Consider the following 27,908-nt stretch of genomic DNA (forward strand, 5'->3'; position numbering starts at 1 on the left):
ATCCCGCCCCCCACTTGTGGGTCCCAGCCCCACATATAGGGATCCCACCCCACACTTGTGGGTCCCAGCCCCACACATAGGGATCCCACCCCACATATGGGGATCCCGCCCCCCACTTGTGGGTCCCAGCCCCACACCTGCCCCTCCCTCGCTCGCTCCAGCTCAGCGGGGTCCAGGTTGCTGTTGAGCAGCTGCTGATGGAGACCCTGCAAGGGGGGGGGGGGGGGGGGGTCACAGCGCCCCACAACCAACAGCCCCCCCCCCATTTTACCCCCCCACCTCCAGGCTGATCCCCCCCCCCCTTCCCCCCCCAATTTCACCCCCCATCTCCCCCCCTTCCCCCCCCAATTTCACCCCCCATCTCCCCTCCTCCCCCCCTTCCCCCCTCAATTCCCCCCCCATCCCCCCCCTTTTTGCCCCCCAATTCCCCCCCCAATTCCCCCCCTCCCCCTTCCTCCCTTCCCCCCCTTTCCCCTCCTCCCCCCCCCTTTGCCCCCCAATTCCCCCCCCTTTGCCCCCCCATTCCCCCCCCTTTGCCCCCCAATTCCTCCCCATCCCCCCCCGTTTTGCCCTCCCCTGCCCCACCTTTGCCCCCCAATTCCCCCTCATTCTCCCCCAATTCCCCCCCATTCTCCCCCACTTCCCCCCCTCCCCCTTCCTCCCTTCCCCCCCCTTTGCCCCCCAACTCCCCCCCATCCCCTCCCTTTTTGCCCCCCCCTTTTTGCCCCCCAATTCCCCCCCCCATTTCCCCCCCTCTCCCTTCCTCCCTTCCCCCCCTTTCCCCTCCTCCCCCCCCCTTTGCCCCCCATTTCCCTCCCCTTTGCCCCCCAATTCCCCCCCATTTCCCCTCCTCCCCCCCCCTTTGCCCCCAATTCCCCCCCTTTGCCCCCCCTTTTTTACCCCCCCTTTGCCCCCCAATTCCCCCCCCATTTCCCCTCCTCCCCCCCCCTTTTGCCCCCCAATCCGCCCCCAATTCCCCCCCTTTTGCCCCCCAATCCCCCCCCCTTTGCCCCCCATTCTCCCACCAATTCCCCCCCCAATTCCCCCCCTTTGCCCCCCATGTCCCCCCCCAATTTCCCCCCCTTTTGCCCCCCAATTCCCCTCCTTTGCCCCCCCTTTTTTACCCCCCCTTTGCCCCCCAATTCCCCCCCCATTTCCCCTCCTCCCCCCCCCTTTGCCCCCCAATCCCCCCCCAATTCCCCCCCATCCCCCCCCTTTGCCCCCCAATTCCCCCTCATTCTCCCCCAATTCCCCCCCATTCTCCCCCACTTCCCCCCCTCCCCCTTCCTCCCTTCCCCCCCCTTTGCCCCCCAACTCCCCCCCATCCCCCCCCTTTTTGCCCCCCCCTTTTTACCCCCCAATTCCCCCCCCATTTCCCCCCTCCTCCTTCCTCCCTTCCCCCTCCTCCCCCCCCTTTGCCCCCCATCCCCCCCCTTTGCCCCCCAATTCCCCCCCATTTCCTCTCCTCCCCTACCTTTGCCCCCCAATTGCCCCCCCTTTTGCCCCCCAATCCGCCCCCCTTTGCCCCCCAATTCCCCCCATCCCCCCTTTTTACCCCCCCCTTTGCCCCCCATTTCCCCCCTCCCCCTTCCTCCCTTCCCCCCCCTTTCCCCTCCTCCCCCCCTTTGCCCCCCAATTGCCCCCCTTTTTCCCATTTCCCCTCCTCCCCCCCCCTTCGCCCCCCCATCCCCCCCCCTTTGCCCCCCAATTTCACCCCACCTTTGCCCCCAATTCCCCCCCTTTTTTCCCTCCAATCCCCCCCCCTTTGCCCCCCCATTTCCCCACTTTTGCCCCCCAATTTCACCCCCCCTTTGCCCCCAATTCCCCCATCCCCCTCCTTTTCGCCCCCCCATCCCCCTCCTTTGCCCCCCAATTCCCCCCCATTTCCCCTCCCCCCCAATTCCACCCCCCCTTTTCCTCCCAATTCCCCCCATCCCCCCCTTTTTGCCTCCCCATCCCTCCCCCTTTGCCCCCCAATCCGCCCCCCTTTGCCCTCCAATCCCCCCCCAATTCCCCCCCCATCCCCCCCCCTTTGCCCCCAAATTCCCCCTCATCCCCCCTTTTTGCCCCCAATCCGCCCCCTTTGCCCCCCAATTCCCCCCCATCCCCTTTTGCCCCCCCATTCCCCCCCCTTGCCCCCAATTCCTCCCCATCCCCCCCAATTCCCCCCTTTTGCCCCCCAACTCCTCCCCATCCCCCCCCTTTTTGCCCCCCCTTTTTGCCCCCCAATTCCCCCCCCTTTTCCCCCCCTCCCCCTTCCTCCCTTCCCCCCCCTTTGCCCCCCAATTCCCCCCCCTTTGCCCCCCATCTCCCCCCTTTTCCCCCCCCTCCCCCTTCCTCCCTTCCCCCCCCTTTGCCCCCCAATTCCCCCCCTTTTCCCCTCCATTTCCCCTCCTCCTCCCCCCAATTCCCCCCCCTTTTGCCCCCCAATTCCCCCCCCTTTGCCCCCCCTTTTTACCCCCCCCCTTTGCCCCCCATTTCCCCCCACTTCCCCCCCTCCCCCTTCCTCCCTTCCCCCCCCTTTGCCCCCCAATTCCACCCCCTTTGCCCCCCAATTCCTCCCTCCTCCCGCCCCCCATTTCCCCTCCTCCCCCCCCCCTTTGCCCCCCAATTCCTCCCCAATTCCCCCCCTTTTCCCCTCCTCCTTCCCCCAATTCCCCCCCCTTTGCCCCCCAATTCCCCCCCTTTGCCCCCCCTTTTTACTCCCCCCTTTGCCCCCCATTTCCCCCCACTTCCCCCCCTCCCCCTTCCTCCCTTCCCCCCCCCTTTGCCCCCCAATTCCACCCCCTTTGCCCCCCAATTCCTCCCTCCTCCTGCCCCCCATTTCCCCTCCTCCTCCCCCCAATTCCCCCCCATTTCCCCTCCTCCCCCCCTTTGCCCCCCAATTCCCCCATCCCCCCCCTTTGCCCCCCAATCTCCCCCCAATTCCCCCCCCAATCCGCCCCCCTTTGCCCCCCAATTCCCCCCCCACTTCCCCCCTCTCCCTTTAGCCCCCCATTCCCCCCCCCATCCCCCCCCCTTTTGCCCCCCAATTCCCCCCCATCCCCCCCCTTTGCCCCCCATTCCCCCCCCCAATTTCCCCCCCTTTTGCCCCCCAATCCGCCCCCCTTTGCCCCCCAATTCCCCCCCATCCCCCCCCTTTGCCCCCCAATTCCCCCCCCATCCCCCCCCCCTTTTGCCCCCCATTCCCCCCCATCCCCCACCCTTTGCCCCCCAATTCCCCCCCCACTTCCCCCCTCTCCCTTTAGCCCCCCATTCCCCCCCCAATTCCCCCCCCATCCCCCCCCCTTTGCCCCCCATTTCCCCCCCCAATTCCCCCCCCTTTGCCCCCCATTCCCCCCCCAATCCCCCCCCAATTTCCCCCCCTTTTGCCCCCCAATCCGCTCCCCTTTGCCCCCCAATTCCCCCCCATCCCCCCCCTTTGCACCCCAATTCCCCCCTCAATTCCCCCCCCATCCCCCCCCCTTTGCCCCCCATGTCCCCCCCCCCAATTTCCCCCCCTTTTGCCCCCCAATCTGCCCCCCTTTGCCCCCCAATTCCCCCCCCATCCCCCCCCTTTGCCCCCAATCCCCCCCCAATTCCCCCCCATTCCCCCCCTTTTGCCCCCCAATCCGCCCCCCCTTTGCCCCCCAATTCCCCCCCATCCCCCACCCTTTGCCCCCCAATTCCCCCCCCACTTCCCCCCTCTCCCTTTAGCCCCCCATTTCCCCTCTATTCCCCCCCCCCACCCCCCCGCCTTTTGCCCCCAATTCCCCCCTTTGCCCCTCATTCCTCCCCCCCAATTTCCCCCCCTTTTGCCCCCCAATCTGCCCCCCCTTTGCCCCCCCAATTCCCCCCCCATCCCCCCCCTTTGCCCCCCCAATCCCCCCCCAATTCCCCCCCTTCCCTCCTCTTTTGCCCCCCAATCCGCCCCCAATTCCCCCCCCATCCCCCCCATGCCCCCCCCTTTGCCCCCCATTCCCCCCTCAATTCCCCCCCATCCCCCCCCCTTTGCCCCCCAATTCCCCCCATCCCCTCCCCTTTGCCCCCCATTCCCCCCCAATTCCCCCCCCATGTCCCCCCCTTTGCCCCCATCCCCCCCAATTCCCCCCCTTTTGCCCCCCAATCCGCCCCCCTTTGCCCCCCATTCCCCCCCCAATCCCCCCCCATCCCCTCCCCAATTTCCCCCCCTTTGGCCCCCAATCTGCCCCCCATTCCCCCCCCAATTCCCCCCCCATCCTCCCCCTTTGCCCCCCAATCCCCCCCCAATTCCCCCCCATCCCCCCCCCCTTTTCCCCCCAATCTGCCCCCCATTCCCCCCCCAATTCCCCCCCATCCCCCCCTTTTGCCCCCCAATCCGCCCCCATTTTCCCCCCCATTTAGCCCCCATGCCCCCCCCTTTGCCCCCATTCCCCCCCCATTCCCCCCAATCCCCCCCCCTTTGCCCCCCATTTCCCCCCCCAATTCCCCCCCTTTTGCCCCCCAATCCGCCCCCCTTTGCCCCCCAATTCCCCCCCATCCCCCCCCTTTGCCCCCCATTTCCCCCCCCTTTGCCCCCCATTTCCCCCCATCCCCCCCCCTTTGCCCCCCAATTCCCCCCCCATCCCCCCCCTTTGCCCCCCATTTCCCCCCCATCCCCCCCCCTTTGCCCCCCAATTCCCCCCCCATCCCCCCCCTTTGCCCCCCATGTCCCCCCCCCCAATTCCCCCCCCCCAGACCTGCAGACTGATGCCCTCGATGACATCCAGGGGGTCGATGACGTTCCCCAAGGATTTGCTCATCTTCCTCCCATGGGCGTCCCTCACGATGGCGTGCAGATACACCTGGGGGGGGGGGGGCACCATGTCACCTCAGGACCCCCCCCAAAATCCCCCGATCCCCCCCCAAAGATCCCCACAGAGACCCCCCAAAGCCCCCCCACCCCCCCCCCCCAAAAAAGCCCCCCCCCCAAAGAAGCCCCCCCCCCAAATCCCCCCACCTCTCGGAATGGCAGCTTCCTGGTCAGCGCCCCAAACCACCCCCCCCACCCCCCTCCCCAAAGCCCCCCCCCCACAAAGACCCCCACCCCAAAGCCCCCCCCCCCAAACCTCCCCGCCAAACCAGCCCCATCAAAGCCCCCCCATCAAATCTACACCCCAAACCCCCCCCCCCAAACCACCCCCCCCATAAAACCCCCCACCCAAACCCCCTCCCCAGCCTCCTCAAAGACCCCCCTCCCCAAAGACCCCCTCCCCTCCCCAAAAGCCCCCCCCAAAACTCCTCCCCCCAAAGACCCCCCCTCCCCAAAAGCCCCTCCCCAAAGACCCCCCCCAAAACTCCTCCCCCCAAAGACCCCTCCCCAAAGACCCCCCCAAAACCCCTCCCCCCAAACCCCCCAAACCCCAAACACCCCCCCCAAACCCCCCCTCCCTAAACCCCCCCTCCCCAGCCTCCCCAAAGACCCCCCTCCCCAAAGTCCCCACCCCTCCCCAAAAGCCCCCCCCCAAAGACTCCCCCCAAAACTCCTCCCCCCAAAGACCCCCCCCCAAAAACCCCTCCCCCCAAACCCCCAACACCCTCCAACCCCCCCTCCCTAAACCCCCCCTCCCCAGCCTCCCCAAAGACCCCCCTCCCCAAAGACCCCCTCCCCTCCCCAAAAGACCCCCCTCCCCAAAAAGCCCCCCCCCAAACCCCCAACACCCCCCCCCAGCCCCCCCTCCCTAAACCCCCCTCCCCAGCCTCCCCAAATCCCCCCCCAAAGACCCCCGTCCCCAAAAGCCCCCCCCCCCAAAAAGGCCTCCCCCACCTTAAAAAGCCCCCCCACCCCAAAAGCTCCCCCCCCCCCCAAAGAAGCCCCCCCCCCAAATCCCCCCACCTCTTGGAATGGCAGCTTCCCGGTCAGCGCCAGCATCACCCCCATCCCAAACCACCTCCAAACCCCCCCTCCCCAAAGCCCCCCCCCCCAAAAAGGCCTCCCCACCTTAAAAAGCCCCCCCCCCCCCAAAAGCTCCCCCCCCCCCCCAAAGAAGCCCCCCCCCCAAATCCCCCACCTCTCGGAATGGCAGCTTCCCGGTCAGCGCCCCAAACCACCTCCCAAACCCCCCCTCCCCAAAGCCCCCCCCCCCCAAAGCCCCCCACCCCAAACCACCCCCCCCCAACCCCCCCTCCCTAAAGACCCCCCCTCCCCAAATAGCCCCCCCAAAGCCCCCCCCCAAACCACCCCCATCAAAGCCCCCCCATCAAAGCTACACCCCAAAACCCCCCCCCCCCAACCACCCCCCCATAAAGCCCCCCACCCAAACCAACTCCCTCAAAGACCCCCCCCAAAGCCCCCCCCTCCCCAAATAGCCCCCCCCTCAAAGCCCCCCCCCAAACCACCCCCCTCAAAGCCCCCCCCTCCCCAAACACCCCCATCCCCAGCCCCCCCCCAAAACCACCCCCCAAACCACCCCCCCCCAAACCCCTCCCCCCAAAGGCCCCCCCTCCCCAAAAAGCCCCCCCAAAGCCCCCCCCAACCCCCCTCCCCAACCACCCCAACCCCCCCTCCCTAAAGACCCCCCTCCCCAAAAAGCCCCCCCCAAAACCCCTCCCCCCAAACCCCCCCTCCCCAAAGCCCCCCTTTCCAAAAAGCCCCCCCCACAAACCACCCCCCCAACCCCCCCTCTCTAAAGACCCCCCCCCCCCAAAGACCCCCACCCCAAACCACCCCTCCAATCCCCCCTCCCCAAAGCCCCCCCCCCCCAAAGACCCCCACCCCAAACCACCCCTCCAATCCCCCCACCCCAAAGCTTTCCCCCCCCCTCCCAAAGCCCCCCCCCCCCCCCCCAAAATAAAGCCCCCCCCCCCCAAATCCCCCCACCTCTCGGAATGGCAGCTTCCCGGTCAGCGCCAGCATCACCCCCACCCCAAACCACCTCCCAAACCCCACCTCCCCAAAGACCCCCCCTCCCCAAAAGCCCCTCCCCAAAGACCCCCCCCAAAACTCCTCCCCCCAAAGACCCCCCTCCCCAAAAAGCCCCCCCCAAAACCCCTCCCCCCAAACCCCCCCAAACCCCAAACACCCCCCTCCTAAACCCCCCCCTCCCCAGCCTCCCCAAAGACCCCCCTCCCCAAAGCCCCCAGCCCTCCCCAAAAGCCCCCCCCCAAAGACTCCCCCCCAAAACTCCTCCCCCCAAAGACCCCCCCCGAAAAACCCCTCCCCCCAAACCCCCAACACCCCCCAACCCCCCCTCCCTAAACACCTTCTCCCCCAGCCTCCCCAAAGACCCCCCCTCCCCAAAGACCCCCTCCCCTCCCCAAAAGACCCCCCTCCCCAAAAAGCCCCCCCCCAAACCCCCAACACCCCCCCCCAGCCCCCCCCTCCCTAAACCCCCCTCCCCAGCCTCCCCAAATCCCCCCCCAAAGACCCCCCTCCCCAAAAGCCCCCCCCCCCAAAAAGGCCTCCCCCACCTTAAAAAGCCCCCCCCCCCCCCCAAAAGCTCCCCCCCCCCCCCCCAAAGAAGCCCCCCCCCCAAATCCCCCCACCTCTCGGAATGGCAGCTTCCCGGTCAGCGCCCCAAACCACCCCCCAACCCTCCCCCTCCCCAAAGCCCCCCCCCCCCCAAAGACCCCCACCCCAAACCACCCCCCCAACCCCCCCTCTCTAAAGACCCCCCCCCCAAAGACCCCCACCCCAAACCACCCCTCCAATCCCCCCTCCCCAAAGCCCCCCCCCCCAAAGACCCCCACCCCAAACCACCCCTCCAATCCCCCCTCCCCAAAGCCCCCTCCCCCCCCCCAAAGAAGCCCCCCCCCCAAATCCCCCCACCTCTCGGAATGGCAGCTTCCCGGTCAGCGCCAGCATCACCCCCACCCCAAACCACCTCCCAAACCCCCCTCCCCAAAGCCCCCCCCCCCCAAAGACCCCCACCCCAAACCACCCCTCCAATCCCCCCTCCCTAAAGCCCCCCCCCCCCCAAAATAAAGCCCCCCCCCCAAATCCCCCCACCTCTCGGAATGGCAGCTTCCCGGTCAGCGCCAGCGCCAGCATCACCATGCGGGCCACCCAGAAGAACAGGATGTCGTGACCCGTCTCCAGCAGCGTCCCAGGGTAGAACACCGACAGCTCCTCGCTCTGGGGGGGGGGACACAATTGGGGGGGGGGGGTCGGGGTCAAAGGTCACCTCAATGCCCCCCCCCCGGGGTCATTTCATCTCCCCCCCCCCCCCTTAAGTGTCGGCTCTGAAGCCAAGGTCATCTGAGGTCATCTGAGGTCATCTGAGGTCATCTGCCACCCCCCCCCCAGTGGAACACAGGCAGCTCCTCGCTCTGGGGAGGGGGGGGAAATTGGGGGGGGGGGGGTCGGGGTCAAAGGTCACCTCAATGCCCCCCCTCCGGGGTCATTTCATCTCCCCCCCCCCTTTAAAGGTTGCCTCTGACCCCAAGGTCATCTGAGGTCATCTGAGGTCATCTGAGGTCATCTGAGGTCATCTGCAACACCCCCCCCCCCCCCCCCCAGTGGAACACAGGCAGCTCCTTGCTCTGAGGGGGGGGGGGGCAAATTGGGGGGGGGGGGGTCGGGGTCAGAGGTCACCTCATTGCCCCCCCCCCCCGGGGTCATTTCATCTCCCCCCCCCCCCCCCCTCTTAAGTGTCGGCTCTGAAGCCAAGGTCATCTGAGGTCATCTGAGGTCATCTGCCACCCCCTCCCCCCCCCACCCCGGTGGAACACAGGCAGCTCCTCGCTCTGGGGAGGGGGAGGGGGGGGGAATTGGGGAGGGGGGGTCGGGGTCAAAGGTCACCTCATTGCCCCCGCTCCGGGGTCATTTCATCTCCCCCCCCCCCCCCTTAAGTGTCGGCTCTGACCCCAAGGTCATCTGAGGTCATCTGCCACCCCCCCCCCCCCCCCCAGGAGAACACCGACAGCTCCTCGCTCTTGGGGGGGGGGGGGGGGGGGGGGAGGATAGGGGGGGGGGTCGGGGTCAAGGGTCACCCCCAGGGGTCACCTGAATTCCCCCCCCCCCCCCCCCTTAAATGTCACCTCTGACCCCAATGTCATCTGTGGGGCACAGCGTCACCAATGGGATCAATGGGATCAATGGGATCAATGGGGAACAGCGTCATCAATGGGATGAGTGGGATCAATGGGATCAATGGGATCAGTGGGATCAACGGGGAACAGCGTCATCAATGGGATCAATGGGATCAATGGGATCAATGGGATCAATGGGGAACAGCGTCATCAATGGGATCAATGAAATCAATGGGATCAATGGGATCAATGGGATCAATGGGGAACAGAGTCATCAATGGGATCAATGAAATCAATGGGGTACAGTGTCATCAATGGGATCAATGGGATCAATGGATCAGTGGGATCAATGGGATCACTGGGATCAGTGGGATCAATGGGATCAATGGGATCAGTGGGATCAATAGGATCAATGGGATCAATGGGGTACAGTGTCATCAATGGGATCAATGGGATCAATGGGATCAATGGGATCAATGGGGAACAGCGTCATCAATGGGATCAATGGGATCAATGGGATCAATGGGGCACAGCGTCATCAATGGGATCAATGGGATCAATGGGATCAATGGGGCACAGCGTCATCAATGGGATCAATGGGATCAATGGGATCAATGGGGAACAGCGTCATCAATGGGATCAATGGGATCAATGGGATCAATGGGGCACAGCGTCATCAATGGGATCAATGGGATCAATGGGATCAATGGGGTACAGCGTCATCAATGGGATCAATGGGATCAATGGGATCAATGGGATCAATGGGGTACAGCGTCATCAATGGGATCAATAGGATCAATGGGATCAATGGGATCAATGGGATCAGTGGGGCACAGCGTCATCAATGGGATCAACAGGATCAACGGGATCAATGGGATCAATGGGGCACAGAGTCATCAATGGGATCAATGGGATCAGTGGGATCAGTGGGATCAATGGGATCAATGGGATCAGTGGGGCACAGAGTCATCAATGGGACCAATGGGATCAGTGGCATCAATGGGATCAATGGATCAATGGGATCAATGGGGCACAGCATCATCAATGGGATCAACAGGATCAATGGGATCAATGGGGCACAGCGTCATCAATGGGATCAATGGGATCAATGGGATCAATGGGGTACAGCATCATCAATAAGATCAATGGGATCAGTGGGATCAATGGGATCAGTGGGATCAATGGGATCAGTGGGGTACAGCGTCATCAATGGGATCAATGGGATCAATGGGGTACAGTGTCATCAATGGGATCAATGGGATCAATGGGATCAGTGGGATCAATGGGATCAGTGGGATCAATGGGATCAATGGGATCAATGGGATGAATGGGGAACAGCGTCATCAATGGGATCAATGGGATCAATGGGATCAATGGGATCAGTGGAATCAGTGGGATCAATGGGATCAATGGGATCAATGGGATCAATGGGGAACAGCGTCATCAATGGGATCAATGGGATCAATGGGGTACAGCGTCATCAATGGGATCAGTGGGATCAATGGGATCAATGGGGAACAGCGTCATCAATGGGATCAATGGGATCAATGGGGTACAGCGTCATCAATGGGATCAATGGGATCAATGGGATCAATGGGGTACAGCGTCATCAATAAGATCAATGGGATCAATGGGATCAATGGGATCAATGGGATCAGTGGGGTACAGCGTCATCAATGGGATCAATGGGATCAGTGGGATCAATGGGATCAATGGGATCAATGGGATCAATGGGATCAATGGGGTACAGCGTCATCAATAAGATCAATGGGATCAATGGGATCAATGGGATCAATGGGATCAATGGGGCACAGCGTCATCAATGGGATCAATGGGATCAATGGGATCAGTGGGATCAATGGGATCAACGGGATCAATGGGATCAATGGGGCACAGCGTCATCAATGGGATCAATGGGGCACAGCGTCATCAATGGGATCAATGGGATCAGTGGGATCAATGGGATCAATGGGGCACAGCATCATCAATGGGATCACAGGATCAATGGGATCAATGGGATCAATGGGATCAATGGGATCAACGGGATCAATGGGATCAACAGGATCAATGGGATCAATGGGATCAATGGGGCACAGCGTCATCAATGGGATCAATGGGATCAATGGGATCAGTGGGATCAATGGGATCAACAGGATCAATGGGATCAGTGGGATCAATGGGGCACAGCGTCATCATTGGGATCAATGGGATCAGTGGGATCAATGGGATCAATGGGGCACAGCATCATCAATGGGATCACAGGATCAATGGGATCAATGGGATCAATGGGATCAGTGGGGCAGCCCCCCCCCCCCCCGACCCACCTGCTCCGGCCACCCGAAGATGGAGAATGGGAAAAGCCCAGAGGAGAACCACGTGTCCAGGACGTCCTCGTCTGCGACCCACAAGTCACCCGTCAGCGCCCCACAGCGCCCCATAAGTGCCCCACAAGTGACCCACAGCGCCCCATAGCGCCCCATAAGTGTCCCACAAGTGACCCGTCAGCACCCCATAGCGCCCCATAAGTGACCCACAGTGCCCCATAAGTGACCCGTCAGCATCCCATAGCGCCCCATAAGTGACCCACAGTGCCCCATAAGTAACCCGTCAGCACCTCATAGCGCCCCATAAGTGACCCACAGTGCCCAAGAATTGACCCACAGTGCCCCACAGCATCCCATAAGTGACCCACAGTGCCCAACCCCACAGCACCCCATAGCACCCCATAGTGCCCCACATCTCCCCACCCCACAGCACCCCATAGCGCCCATAGCGCCCATAGCGCCCCACATCTCCCCACACCACCCTATAGCATCCCATACCACCCCACATCATCCCACCCCACCCCACAGCACCCCATAGCGCCCATAGTGCCCCACATCTCCCCACCCCACAGCACCCATAGCGCCCATAGTGCCCCACATCTCCCCACACCACCCTATAGCATCCCATAACACCCCACATCATCCCACCCCACCCCACAGCACCCCATAGCGCCCATAGTGCCCCACATCTCCCCACCCACAGCACCCCATAGCGCCCATAGTGCCCCACATCTCCCACCCCATAGCACCCCATAGCACCCCATAGTGCCCCACATCTCCCCACCCCACAGCACCCCATAGCACCCCATAGTGCCCCACATCTCCCCACCCCACAGCACCCCATAGCGCCCATAGTGCCCCACATCTCCCCACCCCACGGCACCCCATAGCGCCCATAGTGCCCCACATCTCCCCACACCACCCCACAGCATCCCATACCACCCCACATCATCCCACCCCACCCCACAGCACCCCATAGCGCCCATAGTGCCCCACATCTCCCCACCCACAGCACCCCATAGCGCCCATAGTGCCTCACATCTCCAGACCCCATAGAACCCCATAGCACCCCATAGCGCCCCACATCTCCCCACACCACAGCACCTCATAGCGCCCATAGCGCCCCACATCTCCCGACCCCATAGAACCCCATAGCACCCCATAGCGCCCCACATCTCCCCACCCTACAGCACCCCATAGCGCCCATAGCGCCCCACATCTCCCGACCCCATAGAACCCCATAGCACCCCATAGTGCCCCACATCTCCCCACACCACCCCACAGCATCCCATACCACCCCACATCATCCCATCCCACCCCACACCACCCCATAGCGCCCGTAGTGCCCCACATCTCCCCACACCACAGCACCCCATAGCACCCCAACGTGCCCCACATCTCCCCACCCCACAGCACCCCATAGCGCCCATAGTGCCCCACATCTCCCCACCCCACAGCACCCCATAGCGCCCATAGTGCCCCACATCTCCCCACCCCACAGCACCCCATAGCGCCCCATAGTGCCCCACATCTCCCCACCCCACAGCACCCCATAGCGCCCATAGTGCCCCACATCTCCCCACCCCACAGCACCCCATAGCGCCCATAGTGCCCCACATCTCCCCACCCCACAGCACCCCATAGCGCCCATAGTGCCCCACATCTCCCGACCCCATAGAACCCGATAGCACCCCATAGCGACCCACATCTCCCCACCCCACAGCACCCCATAGCGCCCATAGCGCCCCACATCTCCCCACCCACAGCACCCCATAGCGCCCATAGTGCCCCACATCTCCCGACCCCATAGAACCCCATAGCACCCCATAGTGCCCCACATCATCCCACCCCACCCCACAGCACCCCATAGCACCCCATAGTGCCCCACATCTCCCCACCCCACAGCACCCCATAGCGCCCATAGCACCCCACATCTCCCCACCCCACGGCACCCCATAGCGCCCATAGTGCCCCACATCTCCCCACCCCACAGCACCCCATAGCACCCATAGTGCCCCACATCATCCCACCTCACCCCACAGCACCCCATAGCGCCCATAGTGCCCCACATCTCCCCACCCCACAGCACCCCATAGCGCCCATAGTGCCCCACATCTCCCCATCCCATGGCACCCCATAGCGCCCATAGTGCCCCACATCTCCCCACCCCGCCTCACAGCACCCCATAGCGCCCATAGTGCCTCACATCTCCAGACCCCATAGAACCCCATAGCGCCCCCATAGCGCCCCACATCTCCCCACACCACAGCACCTCATAGCGCCCATAGCGCCCCACATCTCCCACCCCACCCCATAGCACCCCATAGCGCCCCACATCTCCCCACCCTACAGCACCCCATAGCGCCCATAGTGCCCCACATCTCCCGACCCCATAGAACCCCATAGCACCCCATAGTGCCCCACATCTCCCCACACCACCCCACAGCATCCCATACCACCCCACATCATCCCATCCCACCCCATAGCACCCCATAGCGCCCGTAGTGCCCCACATCTCCCCACCCCACAGAACCCCATAGCACCCCATAGCGCCCCACATCTCCCCACCCCACAGCACCCATAGCGCCCATAGTGCCCCACATCTCCCCACCCACAGCACCCCATAGCGCCCATAGTGCCCCACATCTCCCCACAGCACCCCATAGCGCCCATAGTGCCCCACATCATCCCACCCCACCCCACAGCACCCCATAGCACCCATAGTGCCCCACATCTCCCCACCCCACAGCACCCCATAGCACCCATAGTGCCCCACATCTCCCCACCCACAGCACCCCATAGCACCCCATAGTGCCCCACATCTCGCCACCCTACAGCACCCCAATGGGCCCATAGTGCCCCACATCTCCCCACACCACCCCATAGCATCCCATAGTGCCCCACATCATCCCCACCCCACAGCACCCCATAGCGCCCATAGTGCCCCACATCTCCCCACCCACAGCACCCCATAGTGCCCCACATCTCCCCACACCACCCCACAGCATCCCATACCACCCCACATCATCCCACCCCACCCCACAGCACCCCATAGCGCCCATGGTGCCCCACATCTCTCCACCCCGCCCCATAGCACCCCATAGTGCCCAACCCCACCCCATAGCGACCATAGTGCCCCACATCATCCCACCCCACCCCATAGAACCCATCCTGCCCCACATCTCCCCACACCACAGCACCCCAACGTGCCCAACATCACCACACATCTCCCCACCCCACAGCACCCCATAGCGCCCATAGTGCCCCACATCTCCCCACCCCACAGCACCCCATAGCGCCCATAGTGCCCCACATCTCCCCACACCACCCTATAGCATCCCATAACACCCCACATCATCCCACCCCACCCCACAGCACCCCATAGCACCCATAGTGCCCCACATCTCCCCACCCTACAGCACCCCATAGCGCCCATAGTGCCCCACATCTCCCGACCCCATAGAACCCCATAGCACCCCATAGTGCCCCACATCTCTCCACCCCACAGCACCCCACAATGCCCCACCCCACGGCACCCCATAGCGCCCATAGTGCCCCACATCTCCCCACACCACCCCATAGCATCCCATACCAACCCACATCATCCCACCCCACCCCACAGCACCCCATAGCGCCCATAGTGCCCCACATCTCCCCACCCCACAGCACCCCATAGCGCCCCACATCTCCCCACCCCACAGCACCCCATAGCGCCCATAGTGCCCCACATCTCCCCACCCCACAGCACCCCATAGCGCCCACATCTTCCCACATCTCCCCACAGCACCCTATAGCATCCCATACCACCCCACATCATCCCACCCCACACCACAGCACCCCATAGCACCCATAGTGCCCCACATCTCGCCACCCCACAGCACCCCTTAGCACCCAACTCCACCCCATAGCACCCCATAGCGCCCATAGTGCCCCACATCTCCCCACCACACAGCACCCCATAGCGCCCATAGTGCCCCACATCTCCCCACACCACCCCACAGCATCCCATACCACCCCACATCATCCCACCCCACCCCACAGCACCCCATAGCGCCCATGGTGCCCCACATCTCTCCACCCCGCCCCATAGCACCCCATAGTGCCCAACCCCACCCCATAGCGACCATAGTGCCCCACATCATCCCACCCCACCCCATAGCACCCATCCTGCCCCACATCTCCCCACACCACAGCACCCCAACGTGCCCCACATCACCACAAATCTCCCCACCCCACAGCACCCCATAGCGCCCATAGTGCCCCACATCTCCCCACACCACAGCACCCCATAGCGCCCATAGTGCCCCACATCTCCCCGCCCCACAGCACCCCATAGCGCCCATAGTGCCCCACATCTCCCCACACCACAGCACCCCATAGCACCCATAGTGCCCCACATCTCCCACACCATAGAACCCCTATAGCATCCCATAACACCCCACATCATCCCACCCCACCCCACAGCACCCCATAGCACCCATAGTGCCCCACATCTCCTGACCCCATAGAACCCCACAGCACCCCATAGTGCACCCACATCTCCACCCCACAGCACCCCATAGCGCCCATAGCGCCCCACATCTCCCGACCCCATAGAACCCCATAGCACCCCATAGTGCCCCACATCTCCCCACCCAACAGCACCCCAATGGGCACCCCAATGGGCCCCACATCACTACACTGCAGCCCACCCCATAGCGCCCCATAGTGCCCCACATCTCCCCACCTACAGCACCCCATAGCGCCCATAGTGCCCCACATCTCCCCACCCCACGGCACCCCATAGCGCCCATAGTGCCCCACATCTCCCCACACCACCCTATAGCATCCCATAACACCCCACATCATCCCACCCCACCCCACAGCACCCCATAGCACCCATAGTGCCCCACATCTCCCCACCCCACAGCACCCCATAGCGCCCATAGTGCCCCACATCTCCCCACACCACCCCATAGCATCCCATACCAACCCACATCATCCCACCCCACCCCACAGCACCCCATAGCGCCCATAGTGCCCCACATCTCCCCACCCCACAGCACCCCATAGCGCCCCACATCTCCCCACCCCACAGCACCCCATAGCGCCCATAGTGCCCCACATCTCCCCGCCCCACAGCACCCCATAGCGCCTATAGCGCCCCACATCTCCCCACACCACCCTATAGCATCCCATAACACCCCACATCATCCCACCCCACCCCACAGCACCCCATAGCACCCATAGTGCCCCACATCTCCCCACCCTACAGCACCCCATAGCGCCCATAGCGCCCCACATCTCCCGACCCCATAGAACGCCATAGCACCCCATAGTGCCCCACATCTCTCCACCCCACAGCACCCCACAATGCCCCACCCCACGGCACCCCATAGCGCCCATAGTGCCCCACATCTCCCCACACCACCCCATAGCATCCCATACCAACCCACATCATCCCACCCCACCCCACAGCACCCCATAGCGCCCATAGTGCCCCACATCTCCCCACCCTACAGCACCCCATAGCGCCCCACATCTCCCCACCCCACAGCACCCCATAGCGCCCATAGTGCCCCACATCTCCCCGCCCCACAGCACCCCATAGTGCCTATAGCGCCCCACATCTCCCCACACCACCCTATAGCATCCCATAACACCCCACATCATCCCACCCCACCCCACAGCACCCCATAGCACCCATAGTGCCCCACATCTCGCCACCCCACAGCACCCCTTAGCACCCATAGTGCCCCACATCATCCCCACCCCACAGCACCCATAGCGCCCATAGTGCCCCACATCTCCCCACCCCACAGCACCCCATAGCACCCCAACGTGCCCCACATCTCCCCACCCCACAGCACCCCATAGCGCCCATAGTGCCCCACATCTCCCCACCCACAGCACCCCATAGTGCCCCACATCTCCCCACCCCACAGCACCCCACACCGCCCCACCCCACAGCACCCCATAGCGCCCATAGTGCCCCACATCTCCCCACAACACCCTATAGCACCCCATACCACCCCACATCATCCCACCCCACCCCACAGCACCCCATAGCGCCCATAGTGCCCCACATCTCTCCACCCCTCAGCACCCCATAGCGCCCATAGTGCCCCACATCTCCCCACACCACCCTATAGCATCCCATACCACCCCACATCATCCCACCCCACCCCACGGCGCCCCACCCTGCCCCACATGGCCCCACATCCCCCCGCCCTGCCCCACACCCCCTCCCCCCCCCACCTTGCTCCAGGCTGAGGCTCTCAGGCCGCACTCCCAGCTCTTTGGCCGCTTTGTTCCTCGCCTCCTCCTCCGTCCGACCGCAGAACCACGGGCCGTCGCCATCGGGGCTGCCCTGCCCCATAGAGACCCACAGCGACCCATAAGGACCCATAGGGACCCATAGGGACCCACACCGACCCATAAGGACCCATAGGGACCCATAGGGACCCACACCGACCCATAAGGACCCATGGGGACCCATAGGGACACACAGGGACCCATAGGGACCCACACCGACCCATAAGGACCCATAGGGACCCATAGGGACCCACACCGACCCATAAGGACCCATGGGGACCCATAGGGACCCATAGAGACACAAAGAACCATAAAGACCCATAGGGATCCATAGGGACCCATAGAGACCCACACCGACCCATAAGGACCCATAGGGACCCATAGGGACCCACACCGACCCATAAGGACCCATGGGGACCCATAGGGACCCATAGAGACACAAAGAACCATAAAGACCCATAGGGACCCATAGGGACCCATAGAGACCCACACCGACCCATAAGGACCCATAGGGACCCACACCGACCCATAAGGACCCATGGGGACCCATAGAGACCCACACCGACCCATAAGGACCCATGGGAACCCATAGAGACCCACAGCGACCCATAAGGACCCATAGGGACCCATAGAGACCCACAGCGACCCATAAGGACCCATAGGGACCCATAGGGACCCACACCGACCCATAGGGACCCACACCGACCCATAAGGACACATAGAGACCCACAGTGACCCATAAGGACCCACACCGACCCATAGGGACCCACACCGACCCAGAGGGACCCATAGGGACCCACACCGACCCATAAGGACCCATGGGGACCCATAGGGACACACAGGGACCCATAGAGCCCCATAGGGACCCATAAGGACACACAAGGACCCATAGGGACCCATAGGGACCCACACCGACCCATAAGGACCCATAGAGACCCACACCGACCCATAGAGACCCACTGGGAGCCATAGGGACCCACAGCGACCCATAAGGACCCATAAGGACCCATAGGGACCCATACGGACCCACAGAGACCCATAGGGACCCATAGAGACCCATAGGCACCCATAGGGACACATAGGGACCCACACCGACCCATAAGGACCCATAGGGACCCATAGGGACCCACAGCGACCCATAAGGACCCATAGGGGACCCATAGGGACCCACACCGACCCATAAGGACCCATAGGGCCCCATAGGGACCCACACCGACCCATAAGGACCCATAGAGACCCACAGCGACCCATAAGGACCCATGGGGACCCATAGGGACACATAGGGACCCATAGGGACACATAGGGACCAATAGAGACACACAGGGACCCATAGGGACCCATAGGGACCCATAAGGACCCATAGGGACCCATAGAGACCCACACCGACCCATAGAGACCCATTGGGACCCATAGGGACCCACAGCGACCCATAAGGACCCATAGGGACCCATAGGGCCCCATAGAGACCCATAGGCACCCATAGGGACACATAGGGACCCACACCGACCCATAAGGACCCATAGGGACCCATAGAGACCCACACCGACCCATAGAGACCCATTGGGACCCATAGGGACCCACAGCGACCCATAAGGACCCATAAGGACCCATAGGGACCCACAGAGAGCCATAGGGACACAAAGCCCCATAAGTCAACATCTGCCCCATAAGCCACCCTAAGGCCTCACAACCCCACAGCCCCACAGCCCCACAACTGCCCCAAAACCCCACAACCCCCCATTGACCCCACAACCCCACAGCTGCCCCATAAGCCACCCTAAGGCCTCACAACCCCACAGCCCCCACAGCCACCCCACAGCCCCCCATCTGCCCCACAGCCGCCCTACAATCCCCCATCGACCCCACAACCCCACAACCCCACAACCCCACATCAGCCCCACAACCCCACAACCCCATATGGATCCCCAAACCCCAAAACCCCACATCCACCCCAAAACCCCACATGCACCCCACAACCCCACAACAACATATGGACCCCACAAGCCCACAACCCCACATCGACCCCACAACCCCATAAGGACCCCACAACCCCCCATCGACCCCAAAGCCCCACAACCCCACAACCCGCCATTGACCCCACAACCCCATAAGGACCCCACAACCCCCCATCGACCCCAAAGCCCCACAACCCCACATCCGCCCCACAACCCCACAACCCGCCATTGACCCCACAACCCCATAAGGACCCCACAACCCCACAACCCCCCATCCACTCCACAACCCCACAGCCACTCCACAACCCCATAAGGACCCCACAACCCCACAACCCCCCATCCACCCCACAACCCCCCATTGACCCCAAAACCCCCCAACCCCACAAGGACCCCACAACCCCACAACCCCCCATTGACCCCACAACCCCACAACCCCACAAGGACCCCCCAACCCCCCAACCCCATAAGGACCCCACAACCCCACAACCCCCCATCGACTCCACAACCCCACAACCCCACAAGGATCCCACAACCCCATAAGGACCCCACAACCCCACAACCCCATAAGGACCCCCCAACCTCATAAGGACCCCACAACCCCATAAGGACCCCCCAACCCCATAAGGACCCCACAACCCCACAACCCCATAAGGACCCCCAACCCCACAAGGACCCCCCAACCCCACAAGGACCCCACAACCCCATAAGGACCCCACAACCCCCCAACCCCATAAGGACCCCACAACCCCATAAGGACCCCCCAACCCCATAAGGACCCCACAACCCCCCAACCCCACAGCCACTCCACAACCCCATAAGGACCCCACAACCCCACAACCCCAGAGCCCCATATGGACCCCAAAACCCTAAAGCCACCCCATAGACCCCCCAACCCCCCAACCCCACAAGTACCCCACAACCCCACAGCCCCCCATCGACCCCACAACCTCCCAACCCCATAAGGACCCCCCAACCCCATAAGGACCCCACAACCCCATAAGGACCCCCGACCCCATAAGGACCCCCTAACCCCACAAGGACCCCCCAACCCCATAAGGACCCCCCAACCCCATAAGGACCCCACAACCCCCCAACCCCCCAGCCCCCCATGGACCCCACAACCCCCCATCCCCATAAGGACCCCCCAACCCCACAACCCCATAAGGACCCCACAACCCCATATGGACCCCACAACCCCATAAGGACCCCCCAACCCCATAAGGACCCCACAACCCCATAAGGACCCCCCAACCCCATAAGGACCCCACAACCCCATAAGGACCCCACAACCCCACAGCCCCCCATTGACCCCAAAACCCCACAATCCCACAAGGATCCCACAACCCCCCAACCCCACAAGGACCCCACAACCCCACAACCCCCCATCCACCCCACAACCCCACAACCCCACAAGGACCCCAAAACCCCACAACCCCACAAAGACCCCACAACCCCACAGCCCCCCATTGACCCCACAACCCCACAACCCCATAAGGACCCCAAAACCCCACAACCCCACATCCGCCCCACAACCCCACAACCCGCCATTGACCCCACAACCCCACAACCCCATAAGGACCCCACAACCCCACAACCCCCCATCCACCCCACAACCCCACAACCCCCCATTGACCCCAAAACCCCACAACCCCACAAGGACCCCACAACCCCACAACCCCCCATCCACCCCACAACCCCCCATTGACCCCAAAACCCCACAACCCCACAAGGACCCCACAACCCCACAACCCCCCATTGACCCCACAACCCCACAACCCCCCATCGACTCCACAACCCCACAACCCCATAAGGACCCCACAGCCCCACAACCCCACAAGGACCCCACAACCCCCCATCGACCCCAAAGCCCCACAACCCCACATCCGCCCCACAACCCCACAACCCGCCATTGACCCCACAACCCCACAACCCCATAAGGACCCCACAACCCCATAAGGACCCCCCAACCTCATAAGGAACCCCCAACCCCATAAGGACCCCCCAACCTCATAAGGACCCCACAACCCCACAACCCCCCATGGACCCCACAACCCCCCATCGACCCCAAAACCCCCCAACCCCATATGGACCCCAAAACCCCACAGCCACCCCATGGACCCCCCAACCCCCCAAACCCCCAAGGCCCCCACAACCCCATAAGGACCCCCCAACCCCATAAGGACCCCACAACCCCACAAGGACCCCCCGACCCCATAAGGACCCCACAACCCCACAGCCACCCCACAACCCCCCAACCCCATAAGGACCCCACAACCCCATAAGGACCCCCCAACCCCATAAGGACCCCACAAGCCCATAAGGACCCCCCATCCCCATAAGGACCCCCCAACCCCACAACCCCATATGGACCCCGCAACCCCAAAACCCCATAAGGATCCCACAACCCCACAAGGACCCCACAACCCCATAAGGACCCCCCAACCCACAACCCCATATGGACCCCACAACCCCACAGCCCCCCATTGACCCCACAACCCCCCAACCCCATAAGGCCCCCCAACCCCATAAGGACCCCCCAACCCCACAAGGACCCCACAACCCCACAGCCACTCCACAACCCCACAACCCCCCATTGACCCCACAACCCCCCAACCCCATAAGGCCCCCCAACCCCACAAGGCCCCCCCAACCCCATAAGGACCCCCTGACCCCATAAGGACCCCACAACCCCACAGCCACCCCACAACCCCCCAACCCCATAAGGACCCCCCAACCCCATAAGGACCCCCCATCCCCATAAGGACCCCCCAACCCCACAACCCCATAAGGACCCCACAACCCCATATGGACCCCACAACCCCATATGGACCCCACAACCCCACAACCCCATAAGGACCCCACAACCCCATAACCCCATAAGGATCCCACAACCCCACAAGGACCCTCCAACCCCATAAGGACCCCCCAACCCACAACCCCATATGGACAACACAACCCCACAGCCCCCCATTGACCCCACAACCCCTTAAGGACCCCACAACCCCATAAGGACCCCCCAACCCCATAAGGACCCCACAACCCCACAGCCACTCCACAACCCCACAATCCCATAAGGACCCCACAACCCCCCATCGACCCCAAAACCCCCCAACCCCATAAGGACCCCCCAACCCCATAAGGACCCCGCATCCCCATAAGGCCCCCCCGACCCCATAAGGACCCCCCAACCCCATAAGGCCCCCCCAACCCCATAAGGACCCCACAACCCCCCAACCCCATAAGGACCCCCCATCCCCATAAGGACCCCCCAACCCCATAAGGCCCCCCTGACCCCATAAGGACCCCCCAACCCCATAAGGCCCCCCCGACCCCATAAGGACCCCCCAACCCCACAAGGACCCCACAACCCCCCAACCCCATAAGGACCCCACAACCCCACAACCCCATAAGGACCCCACAACCCCATAAAGACCCCCCAACCCCATAAGGACCCCACAACCCCATAAGGACCCCACAACCCCCCAACCCCATAAGGACCCCCCAACCCCATAAGGACCCCACAACCCCCCAACCCCATAAGGACCCCCCAACCCCATAAGGACCCCAAAACCCCATAAGGACCCCACAACCCCCCAACCCCCCAGCCCCCCATGGACCCCACAACCCCCCATGGATCCCATAAGGACCCCCCAACCCCATAAGGACCCCACAACCCCATAAGGACCCCCTGACCCCATAAAGACCCCCCAACCCCATAATGACCCCCCAACCCCACAAGGACCCCCCAACCCCATAAGGACCCCAAAACCCCACAACCCCACATCCACCCCACATCCCCAGAACCCCTCAACCCCATATGGACCCCACAACCCCATAAGGACCCCACAACCCCACAACTCCCCAACCCCATAAGGACCCCACAACCCCACAACCCCATAAGGACCCCACAACCCCACAAGGACCCCCCATCCCCATAAGGACCCCACAACCCCACAAGGACCCCCCAACCCCATATGGACCCCACAACCCCCCAACCCCATAAGGACCCCCCAACCCCAAAACCCCATAAGGATCCCACAACCCCATAAGGACCCCCCAACCCCACAACCCCATAAGGACCCCACAACCCCATATGGACCCCACAACCCCCCAACCCCATAAGGACCCCCCAACCCCAAAACCCCATAAGGACCCCCCAACCCCATAAGGACCCCACAACCCCCCAACCCCATAAGGACCCCCCAACCCCATAAGGACCCCACAACCCCCCAACCCCATAAGGACGCCCCAACCCCATAAGGACCCCACAACCCCCCAACCCCACAGCCACTCCACAACCCCATAAGGACCCCACAACCCCACAACCCCACAGCCCCATATGGACCCCAAAACCCTAAAGCCACCCCATGGACCCCCCAACCCCCCAACCCCACAAGGCCCCCCCAACCCCACAAGGCCCCCCCAACCCCATAAGGACCCCACAACCCCACAACCCCACAAGGACCCCACAACCCCCCATCCACCCCAAAACCCCACAACCCCACATCCGCCCCACAACCCCACAACCCGCCATTGACCCCACAACCCCACAACCCCATAAGGACCCCACAACCCCACAACCCCACATCCACCCCACAACCCCACAACCCCATAAGGACCCCAAAACCCCACAACCCCCCATCCACCCCACAACCCCACAGCCACTCCACAACCCCATAAGGACCCCACAACCCCATAAGGACCCCATAACCCCACAAGGACCCCCCAACCCCATAAGGACCCCACAACCCCATAAGGACCCCCCAACCCCACAAGGACCCCCCAACCCCACAGCCCCCCATGGACCCCACAACCCCATAAGGACCCCCCAACCCCATAAGGACCCCCCAACCCCATAAGGACCCCCCATCCCCATAAGGACCCCACAACCCCATAAGGCCCCCCCGACCCCATAAGGACCCCCCAACCCCATAAGGACCCCACAACCCCACAGCCCCCCATCGACCCCAAAACCCCACAACCCCATATGGACCCCAAAACCCCACAGCCACCCCATGGACCCCCCAACCCCCCAACCCCCCAAGGCCCCCCCAACCCCATAAGGACCCCCCAACCCCATAAGGACCCCATAAGGACCCCCCAACCCCATAAAGACCCCCTAACCCCATAAGGACCCCTGGCCCCCCATCCCCGCTCACCGCATTGGGGCCGCGCACGCGGTAGGCCGGGATGCGGTGCCCCCACCACAGCTGCCTCGAGATGCACCAGTCCCTGCGGGGACACCGGGCGGCCCTATAAGCGCTGCGGGCGGCCCTATAGGGCTGTAGGGTGGCCCTATAACAGGGGTGGCCCTATAAGGGTGTAGGGTGGCCCTATAAGGCTGTAGGGCGGCCCTATAAGGCTGTAGGGTGGCCCTATAAGGCTGTAGGGCGGCCCTATAAGGGTGTAGGGTGGCCCTATAACAAGGGTGGCCCTATAAGGGTGTAGGGTGGCCCTATAACAGGGGGGTAGGGTGGCCCTATAAGGCTGTAGGGTGGCCCTATGGGGTGGGGGCGGCCCTATAAGGCTGTAGGGTGGCCCTATAACAAGGGGGGGGGGCGTGGCCCTATAAAGGGGGGTAGGGTGGCCCTATAAGGGGTGGCCCTATAAGGGTGTAGGGTGGCCCTATAAGGCTGTAGGGTGGCCCTATAGGGCTGTAGGGCGGCCCTATAAGGCTGTAGGGTGGCCCTATAAGGGGCGGCCCTATAAGCGCTGGGGGCGGCCCCATAGGGCTGTAGGGTGGCCCTATAAGGCTGTAGGGTGGCCCTATAACAGGGGTGGCCCTATAAGGGTGTAGGGTGGCCCTATAAGGGGGGGGGGGTGGCCCTATAAGGGGCGGCCCTATAAGCACTGGGGGCGGCCCCATAGGGCTGTAGGGTGGCCCTATAAGGCTGTAGGGTGGCCCTATAACAGGGGTGGCCCTATAAGGGTGTAGGGTGGCCCTATAAGGGGAGAGATGGGCTTTAAAGGGTTGTGGGGCGGCCCTATAAGGCTGTAGGGTGGCCCTATAAGGTGGGGGGGGGTGGCCCTATAGGGGTGTAGGGTGTCCCTATAACAGGGGTGGCCCTATAAGGGTGTAGGGTGGCCTGATAATGGGGGGGGAAGAGGGCGGCCCTATAAGCACTGGGGGCGGCCCTATAGGGCTGTAGGGTGGCCCTATAACGAGGGTGGCCCTATAAGCGCTGGGGGCGGCCCTATAAGGGTGTAGGGTGGCCCTATGGGGGTGGGGGGGTTGGCCCTATAAGGGGTGGGGTGGCCCTATAAGGCGGGGAGGGTGGCCCTATAAGGGTGTAGGGTGGCCCTATAGGGGTGTAGGGTGGCCCTATAGGAGCTGTGGGGCGGCCCTATAAGGCTGTAGGGTGGCCCTATGGGGGGGGGTGGGCCGTATAAGGGGTGGGGGTGTCCCTATAAGGCTGTAGGGTGGCCCTATAAGGCTGTAGGGCGGTCCTATAGGGATGTAGGATGGCCCTATAAGGGAGGGAGTGGCCCTATAAGGGTGTAGGGTGGCCCTATAGGGGTGTAGGGTGGCCCTATAAGGGGTGGGATGAGCTTTAAAGGGTTGTGGGGCAGCCCTATAAGGGTGTAGGGTGGCCCTATGGGGGTGGGGGGGTTGGCCCTATAAGGGGTGGGGTGGCCCTATAAGGGTGTAGGGTGGCCCTATGGGGTGTAGGGTGGCCCTATAAGGGGAGGGGTGACCCTATAAGGGTGTAGGGTGGCCCTATAAGGGGTGGGGGTGGCCCTATAAGGGGAGGAGTGACCCTATAAGGGTGTAGGGTGGCCCTATAAGGGGAGAGATGGGCTTTAAAGGGTTGTGGGGCGGCCCTATAAGGCTGTAGGGTGGCCCTATAAGGGGGGGGGTGGCCCTATAAGGGTGTAGGGTGGCCTGATAATGGGGGGGGAAGGGGGCGGCCCTATAAGCACTGGGGGCGGCCCTATAGGGCTGTAGGGTGGCCCTATAACGAGGGTGGCCCTATAAGCACTGGGAGCGGCCCTATAAGGGTGTAGGGTGGCCCTATAAAGGGGGGGGCTGGGCCTATAAGGGTGTAGGGTGGCACTATAAGGGTGTAGGGTGGCCTGATAATGGGGGGGAAGGGGGCGGCCCTATAAGCACTGGGGGCGGCCCTATAGGGCTGTAGGGTGGCCCTATAAGGGTGTAGGGCGGCCCTATAAGTGCTGGGGGCGGCCCTATAAGGGTGTAGGGTGGCCCTATGGGGGTGGGGGGGTGGCCCTATAAGGGGTGGGGTGGCCCTATAAGGCGGGGAGGGTGGCCCTATAGGGGTGTAGGGTGGCCCTAAAGGGGTGTAGGGTGGCCCTATAGGAGCTGTGGGGCGGCCCTATAAGGCTGTAGGGTGGCCCTATGGGGGGGGGTGGGCCTATAAGGGGTGGGGGTGTCCGTATAAGGCTGTAGGGTGGCCCTATAAGGCTGTAGGGTGGTCCTATAGGGATGTAGGATGGCCCTATAAGGGAGGGAGTGGCCCTATAAGGGTGTAGGGTGGCCCTATAGGGGTGTAGGGTGGCCCTATAAGGGGTGGGATGGGCTTTAAAGGGTTGTGGGGCGGCCCTATAAGGCTGTAGGGTGGCCCTATAAGGGGTGGGGGTGGCCCTATAAGGGGAGGGGTGACCCTATAAGGGTGTAGGGTGGCCCTATAAGGGGTGGGGGTGGCCCTATAAGGGGAGGAGTGACCCTATAAGGGTGTAGGGTGGCCCTATAAGGGGAGAGATGGGCTTTAAAGGGTTGTGGGGCGGCCCTATAAGGCTGTAGGGTGGCCCTATAAGGGGGGGGGGGGGTGGCCCTATAGGGGTGTAGGGTGTCCCTATAAGGGTGTAGGGTGGCCCTATAAGGGGTGGGGGTGGCCCTATAAGGGTGTAAGGTGGCCCTATAGCGAGGGGATCTGTGGGATCTCTATGGGGTTTCCAATGGTCTGGATGGGATCGATGGGATCTCGATGGGATCTGAGAGCTGTGGGATCTCTTTGGGGTTTCTAAGGGTCTGGATGGGATCTGTGGGATCTGTACGGGATCTGTGGGATCTGTGGGATCTGGGTGGGATCTGTGGGATCTCCCTGGCGTTTCTAAGGGTTGGAATGGGATCTGTGGGATCTGTGAGATCTCCCTGGCGTTTCCAATGGTCAGGATGGGATCTGTGGGATCTGGATGGGATCTGTGTGATCTCCCTGGTGTTTCTAATGGTCTGGATGGGATCTGTGGGATCTCTGGGATCTACCTGGGGTTTCTAATCGTCAGGATGGGATCTGTGGGATCTGGATGGGATCTGTGGGATCTGTATGGGATCTGGATGGGATCTGTGTCATCTGGATGGGATCTGGATGGGATCTGTGTGATCTGGATGGGATCTGTGGGTTCTGGA

General features: G+C 63.0%; 1 protein-coding gene and 1 long non-coding RNA gene across 4 annotated transcripts in view; one reads left to right on the top strand and one right to left on the bottom strand.

The window, feature by feature from the left end:
* The window catches only part of VARS1 (valyl-tRNA synthetase 1), a gene marked incomplete at both ends in the record, with an annotated part of 97,394 nt that overhangs the window by 15,733 nt on the left and 53,753 nt on the right, over window positions 1-27,908 (bottom strand). Inside the window, 6 exons of the mRNA XM_052670826.1 lie at window positions 138-206; window positions 4,698-4,802; window positions 7,946-8,071; window positions 11,292-11,362; window positions 17,529-17,640; window positions 24,700-24,772. Of these exons, the coding sequence (XP_052526786.1) occupies window positions 138-206; window positions 4,698-4,802; window positions 7,946-8,071; window positions 11,292-11,362; window positions 17,529-17,640; window positions 24,700-24,772 (556 nt within the window). The remainder of the gene's footprint in view (window positions 1-137; window positions 207-4,697; window positions 4,803-7,945; window positions 8,072-11,291; window positions 11,363-17,528; window positions 17,641-24,699; window positions 24,773-27,908) is intronic.
* On the top strand, window positions 9,272-11,269 carry LOC128074751 (uncharacterized). 3 transcript variants are annotated; one of them, XR_008203447.1, is made up of 4 exons: window positions 9,272-9,393; window positions 10,109-10,204; window positions 10,663-10,711; window positions 11,230-11,269. It is a non-coding gene; the product is annotated as an uncharacterized LOC128074751 (long non-coding RNA). The 3 variants fall into 3 exon arrangements; XR_008203445.1 differs by lacking the exons at window positions 10,663-10,711; window positions 11,230-11,269 and adding an exon at window positions 10,351-10,400; XR_008203446.1 differs by lacking the exons at window positions 10,663-10,711; window positions 11,230-11,269 and adding an exon at window positions 10,206-10,299 and having other exon boundaries at window positions 10,109-10,157.

The sequence above is a fragment of the Tympanuchus pallidicinctus genome, unplaced genomic scaffold, assembly GCF_026119805.1.
Source record: "Tympanuchus pallidicinctus isolate F22 unplaced genomic scaffold, pur_lepc_1.0 scaffold99, whole genome shotgun sequence".
NCBI classification, from domain to species: Eukaryota; Metazoa; Chordata; class Aves; order Galliformes; family Phasianidae; genus Tympanuchus; species Tympanuchus pallidicinctus.